The sequence below is a fragment of the Pollicipes pollicipes genome, unplaced genomic scaffold (genome assembly GCF_011947565.3).
Source record: "Pollicipes pollicipes isolate AB1234 unplaced genomic scaffold, Ppol_2.1 Scaffold_4881;HRSCAF=5763_pilon_pilon_pilon, whole genome shotgun sequence".
Classification (NCBI taxonomy): Eukaryota; Metazoa; Arthropoda; class Thecostraca; order Pollicipedomorpha; family Pollicipedidae; genus Pollicipes; species Pollicipes pollicipes.
The window spans coordinates 2,716,141-2,723,498 of record NW_023596576.1 but is presented as its reverse complement, the minus strand read 5'-3'; the positions used below and the strand labels follow the sequence as shown (position 1 = coordinate 2,723,498).

The 7,358-nt window shown below is 44.3% G+C and overlaps 1 protein-coding gene across 1 annotated transcript in view; it reads left to right on the top strand.

Moving 5' to 3' along the window:
- Positions 1–968: 968 nt before the first annotated feature.
- Positions 969–7,358, top strand: part of Fbw5 (F-box and WD repeat domain containing 5) — a gene marked incomplete in the record, with an annotated part of 43,318 nt that continues 36,928 nt past the window's right edge. Inside the window, 3 exon segments of the mRNA XM_037225211.1 lie at positions 969–1,218; positions 3,178–3,222; positions 7,118–7,277. Of these exon segments, the coding sequence (XP_037081106.1) occupies positions 1,180–1,218; positions 3,178–3,222; positions 7,118–7,277 (244 nt within the window).

Sequence of the window (7,358 nt, the reverse complement as noted above, 5' to 3'; positions counted from 1 at the left end):
ACACCTATGACTTCGTTCGGTTGGCAGGTGGTATCGAACGCGTTGTTATGCTTGGATGAAAGCCCCGGGCAAAACAACACATCATCGAAATGTGTGACCGCTAGAGGTAGGGCCAACCGTCATTTGACTTCAACTTGACTTGACTTTGACTGACGGAAGGTCGAAATCCAGGACGCCCTTGTACTCAGGATACTTATTTTTTGGCTTTTGAACCCTAAATATGTTTTGCAAATTGCTTTACTTGATCAGCATGAGGTCAGTCACCCACAGGTCATCATATATCGTGAGGCCATGGGTAAATAGGGAACAGATAGTCGAACTGCAGCTGGATTATTTTCAGACTGATGGCGTCTTTAGTCCAGAGTTCAGGAATGCTGAAAAGCACTCGGATCATCGAGTACTTACATGGTCAAGGAGTTCGGTTGGCTAAACGACCTTTGACGACCCATCCGTATCCTGTTAGTGAGTAGATCTTGGAACACTTTCGACACTCTTTCAAGGTTTGACATGGTTTGACCTAAGTTGTTGAATGTTACGAACTAGAGGTATAAAATTTTGCACCAAAGTTCACGCAGTCATACCTAATTTCTGATTTAGGTTAAATAACCCTCTTGCCGCTCGTTAGCGAGGGAGCCAATTAGCCCCAGCCGCTAACCCACCAAAGCGCCCCATATTCATTCGGCCATCTGGCCGTGTGTTAGTAAACTGGACTTGTTGGCACACGGCATTTAGGCTAAAATGGCATCAAAACAGTACCAAATGTAAAGGAATTGCCCTTGTAAGGGCAATTCCAGTTCACGATGCTCACGGTAACAGAATTTCAAGGAATTTGAAGGAATTAAAAGAGAAATGCCCCTACCTGATTTGGTATCACAAATTTTGCATAGTGAAGTGTGCGCAGCTGTTTCGAAATATATTGGCAGCCTTGTCACGCAGTGTGTAATATCGTTCCCTGCGCTACACGTAGGTGCTATGTTTGCCCTTGGGATTCATTGCGGCAATGGTTTATGACGTTTGGGAGGACTTCTTTGGTGACAACGAAGCAAAACTTCGTGGCTGTTTGATTCAAAAGTTTTACCAGTCAAGCAAAACGCTGTCATTGATTGGGAAGAGAAACTTCTGTAGTTCCCAGGGCGTGCTTTTTGTAGATTTACACTAGGGTAGACAGAATTGAAAGCGATGGAGGGTCGAGACGCGCATTTACCAGCCCATGATGAGGTAAGTGGGATTGTGTTTCGTATTTTGTTGGGTTAGTTGTTCAGGTAATATAAGATGTTAGGTTTGTGGATTCTTCTGTAGCAATGCATTAGCTCCTTTTGTGGCAAATTGCCAGTTATTACTGACAATACATCCAACTGGCAAGGTTCCCACCCACTGAAAAATTATATTGGTAAGGGCCCGCTCATGCATACCCTGCACTAAACACCCCACCATACTCACTACCAGCATACATGTGTGCTGGCATCCACATCACCCCACCCATTCTTGACTTGCCCGCAATTTGAACTCCCCCCTTTTACCAATACCTTGGCATTATAATTGGCTTGCCTTTGTGGACCCTTGTTGAGGGAAATTAAACAAACTTATCACATCCTGAACCTTCCATAAAGTCACAACTAAGCCATGTTTAAAGTGTATCATGTACAGTTGTCAGCTTGGCACCAACACAGCTTAGGGGATACTTTTATATAAATAGTAATTTGCAACTAAAATACCAGCTAGATTACTCGCATATTGGGTCTTTTGTGAATCTATGCATCAGTGATTTATAAATGTGTGCTAAAGGGTTGACATGATATCAGACAGTTTTTGATTTCATGAATAAGTATTTGCTCCAATAATTGGCATTTGGCATTGGTCTTTTAAATTTGTCTGACTCATGTTTGGTTGATGCAGTGGTGAGGATATGCAATGGTGTAGATTGACAATATTATTCATTCCGCACTTGTGTGGGCAACACCATGCCTATGCTTATCTTGTGCACTCAAGATATGCTATAGGCTTGGTCATTTATTGTATTGCAACATATGGCCAGTGTTTAAATTGTACCATATCTGTACAGCAACCAGCATATCTGTTTGGTTAAAATGGGGCATGCATTATTCCTGCATTTCCTGCTTATCACACTCTTAAGTTTGTGTGCCCCTCAGATTTTCATTGAAACAGTGAGCATATAAAAAATTGAGGCCTTGTCTCCATTAACTGAGATTGTAGTTATATTCTGATGTATGTTCAATGTAATAAGGTGTGATTGAGAATGCCAAAAATGTTGCTGAAAAGAACTTGATGTGCATACAGAAATGTCCTATAGCTGGAATGATTGCCTGCAGGCATACTTGACTAAATCATTTTTGTTCCCTGCTTGTTGTTGAAAAGTGATGCCAGGTTGTAGTCATATGGTGGTGACAAATAGTAGATATCAGCATATCTTACACAGTGCTGGCTTTTGAAGGGCAAAGCATGTACTTGCAGTTCATACTTTGTGTGATTCCAAAAAAGTGATGTACTGGAATTAGGCATGCCTGCCCTGATGAGACAGTGCTTCTTTTGGTGCAAGGCTAACAAATTTTCAATTGTGGCATTTGCATCTTCTCAGTGGTTTGTGTATGCATTTCCCATCATTCCAAAGTTCAGACACCTATTGCATGTGCCCTTAATGCATATCGGCATAGCATTCTGGCTCATATAATGAAACACTGCTAATGTTTTTTCAGCATAGGGAGTACAAAATCAGAATAAATTAGAGCTGTGCTCACAGTCAATTCTTGAGCTTAAATTACTGCCTATGTGTGAGCAATCCATACAGCCTTAGAATAATTTCTGGATGACATTGTTAAGGGCAGCATTTAGTTTCTGACATATTTGGAAGCAGCATTCACTAGCTCTGTTCAGCTGCTTCTCCTGTTGAAGTCAGTCCCACTTTTGCATGCAAAGTAGATCATTTGATGAGCATGACCCACTGACCCCAGCTTAATGAAATCATTGCCCTTGTGCAATGTGCTTGCTCTATCCATGATCCACTCCTATTCTTTACCCCTTGTCATATCCTCCACCTGCTTCTGTTTTGTTCTGTGTATTTTCTGTGACATACTGTTTATCCTTGTAAAATATATCTAGCTTGTGTTACAGTATAAGACAACATGGATGCTGGCCTTGCTCACACGTGTCATTTTTCAGCCGTGCTCCAGGTGGGCGTACATGCCCCAGGAGTTGCTAGCGCAGGTTAGTGCCCACGCTGTCTATGTACGCGCCTTTGGCTGGCAGGCGTTTTTGAGATATGCGCCTGCAGTCCTGTTTGAATATCTTTTGTAACAATTGTTTGTTCAAAATTTAGTGACAGTTTATTACTTTTGCATGTGTCTGTGTTTATAATGTGCTTGTTTGTTAAATATAACTTTGATCTTTTTCCGATGGGTATTTGCGATTGAACCATCTTCCATGTTAATAATGTGTTGGTTTAGTACGTACAAGTGGCGATCTTTTTTTGATTGATCTTTACATTTCAATTTTACCGGTAAGTCTTAGCACTGATTCTGTCCCTAATTTAAAACCGAAATTATCGGTCCGATTTTCATCAGCGATTCAGTAATTGATTCGCCATAACGAGGGCTGCATTTTTAACAAGCCATGTGGAACTTATTTTAAAGGGAATGGTTACAGTAGGAACAGTAGTGTTTTCAGTCGCTGTCGCTGCCGCCGTGCTTGTGGCACAATTAACTGAAAACTAACATGGTTCAATAGATACTGTAAGCGTGTTGCATATGCTATGGGTTATTTAGAAGCACAAAATGCTGGATGCATCCGGTCAGTGCAAAAGGGATCTTGAAGAAAAAAAAAACAATGCAGAAATTGCAGTGTAACGTCTTGATATAACAACATAGAATGATAATGTGGCGTGCTCCACACGATTTTATTGCATCTTATTGCACATATACAACATTTGAATGCATTTCACATGTCCATAGTTTTATTACATATATTATGTGCACAGACTGTTGCCATGAATATGGTCGCAAAGGCGAAAAGGTTGCCACGGGGCGTGGCGCGGCCTGTCGAACGGGACCATTTTTGTCTGCTGCGTGCTGGTTGGTGATCCAGATAAATGATTTTACTATGTTTTGATATATTGTATAACACGTAGATGTTGTGATCGAAGCCAGGAATGCAATTCTAGCGGCAACAATAACACAGGAAATGAGTTACGTTTGTTGTTGCATTACCACATGGGCGTCCTACGTACACGTTATCTTTGTTCCATCGTGTGCGTGTGTGTTAGAGGCTTAGCCGGGGTATAAACAAGGGTGGTCGAGACAAGCCCTGACCTATCGAGGGTGTTTAGATAGGGAACTCCATCTATACAATGCAGAGAGTTCAACCATTTTCATTCCTCGCTTACCTTCCCTGGAACCACCGCTGCTCAAAATGCTAAAAATGACTCGCACGTACTACAAACGCAAACCCTGTGAGGTCAAACATTATTGATGCTCTAGTAGGCCAACTAACGGTTAACTATTTGGCCCAATCATGGCATATCACCCCAGTTGTCGTACTTTGGTATGCCCGTGGCACTATCACGTGGCCACTATATTTGAATCTGTACAGAAGACGATTAATGTGATCAGAGGCTGTACGCAGCAGTTATATCACTGGTGTGGTGCCGCGGTATCCTCGTTGTTTCGCAGGCCACTGTTGTGGCTGTACTGAAGCCGTTTGCTTAAATTGTACGTTTAACAGGTGTTGGTACATACCGTGTACACATGCACGTTCTAATTCAACCTGGAAAGATCTTAAGCTCACCCGTGACCTATTCCTGGCGAGCTCCCCGATACCCCTTTTCCAGGCGTGTGTGTGTGTTTGTGGGGGGGGGGGGGGGGGGTGAGACATTTGCCCCGCCCCTAATATCTGGAGTACTTATTGGTCAATTGGGAAAGCGAAGCAGCGTTTGATCTCTCACGACATCCATGTTTCTGAAAATAAATGGTCTATAAGAATTTGTAATATGAGACAACAGCGGGATTTAGCTTAAGCTTTAAGGTATTTTTGATCAGACATTTGTTACGTGTATCAATCGATTGCATCGCAACCATCGCAGCTCGATAAATAATACTTTGAAATTGATATGATTTGATGAAGTTTGAAAAGCTCAAAATTTGAAATTCAGTAGCGTATCAAGCAGGTTTAAAACAAAATGGTCTGAAAAGTTCCAAAACGTCCAAGAGTGGGCCCAAAAAGTGATGGCAATAATTGTATTACTGGGTTTGCAATTAGGTCATCGCGGAGGAAATGGGATGACACTGCTGTATTGTCAGACTAGCAGGTAATGACAACCATTTTGGCACAGGTGAAACAGGGTAACCTACTGGGTTGGTGAAACTAAGAGGTTGAATGAGCAGTGGGTGGTATTCTTCATCGTAACACTGCTATACGCCGTAAATAAGACAAAGTAATTACAGCATGTATGGACGGGTGCTACAGGCGCTTCCAGTTTTGCAGGGGGAAGGACTGGGACGACGTGATTGGAGCGTAACACATTTCTGCAGTTGTCAGCTGACGCCGCGCCCTTGATGACTAACATCCATTTACTACAAATAATTTCTTTCGTCCTCTTTTGGCGTCCCTGTGCTCGTCTTTGGCACAGCTTTTGGATGTTGTTATTGCACGAAAGTGCACGATCTAATGTATCGTTCCAGTTTAGGCCATCGCGTCTCATATGTTACGAGCTCTCGTCCATTCTCGCATCACTTGAGAAATCTCTGCACAGAAATGCTTATTGAGCTTTCGCCATCTTTACTTGTGCGCACATGTTTCGTGTGCTGCCCGTTTATAGCAACGTAGGACTATCATATTTTTTCACGCCATGTCTTCTTGCCTGATGTACCCCGTTCGCGAAACGTACTCACACCTCTTTAAATACTGTTACTATGTTGTCTGAAAAGAGAGGATTTGGACCCGGATACCGGAAAGCATCTCTTACATACTTTTATTGGCAACCCGTAATACTTCCCATTAGGTACAGACACCCCCTTTTGTTAGCCCTAGAACCGCCTCTGTCGTGCCACTTTGCTGGATGGCAATAACTGAATCCATGTCGCAACAGTCTTATTCACCAGAATCATCAGCTTCTTGTGTTAACACAAGACAATGCCTGTCATTTCGGGGAGATTAACATCATGACATGACCACCGAACTTATTAAGGGTCCGCCCCAATACTGGGTCCTGGAAACGCCCCTGCACATGCCATGCTCTCGAGTTTTTTACATAGCGCGTACAAAAAGATATCGAGGAAAAGGCAGCAAATTTCGACGAATCGCCCCAAATCATTTCGGAGGCACGAGCAAGAAAGAAACACGAGATGGGGTGGGGGAGGGAAGGGGCGAAATCCACCTCTACCCCACTCGAATACGGTTAAGACTTGACAGTCATTCGTGTTTGATATGTGACAGTATCATCGGCTAAGTCGACATCAGCTTGGAGACTCTGCTAACTGTGTACTTTGCCCTTTATGGTTCATTTAAGAGAAACCGACAATAACAACTTTCATCAAAAACCTACTTCACACGCACAGGAACACTGGAAAATTCGGCAGATGCCTGTAGTAACAAGAGCTCGTCACGTGGCCCCGATTTTCCACAGCCCCGCCTTGCACAACTTTGAGACGGACGTTATTTCTCGATAACCTGGCTTTGTAGCAAGAGGAGACCCTTAGGCCATGCGTGACAAAGACTTTAAATTTCGCCAGCGCGCAATTTCTTATTAATTGCTGAACAGTTTGAGGGTGTCGTGGATCACCCGACGTGAGCACCTACACCCTTTTTCACGTGCCACGTACACCGACGAGGCTCTCGCCCCGTGGTACCGCAGTGTTGACTACCCCCCCCCCCGCCCCTCCCCCTGTCCCTGCCCCGTTACCCTCCCGGTGGAGTTTTATACGATGGTGCGGCGGTGGGGAGTTTTTATCCTATGACCCCAGGTTCGTCACGAGCGCCCCGCGGTTCCTTAACATGCCAGACCGTTAGAGGCGGCCCACCAGTCTGCCAGCTAACGGGCGCTATGTCGGCATGAGAGCTCCGTGACGAGATCGCTGAGCTAATCCGACGGGGACGTGGTGGCCGGCAGATCTTCTCCCATCTCGAGGTGGACTGTATTGGCCAGGCGGCGCAGGTTTGCCGCGTCTGGGCCTCGGCAGCGCTGGACACCTTCCTCTGGAAACACAAGTTCATCCAGGACTTTGATCTGGATCCATCCACCTGCCACCTGCCCAAGGCGACGAAATCCAGTGAGGACGAGGATTCGGGGTCCACCAATGATTTGGGCTCTTTTATGCACGTATTCCGTTCTGTGCATGTATGCTGCGTAT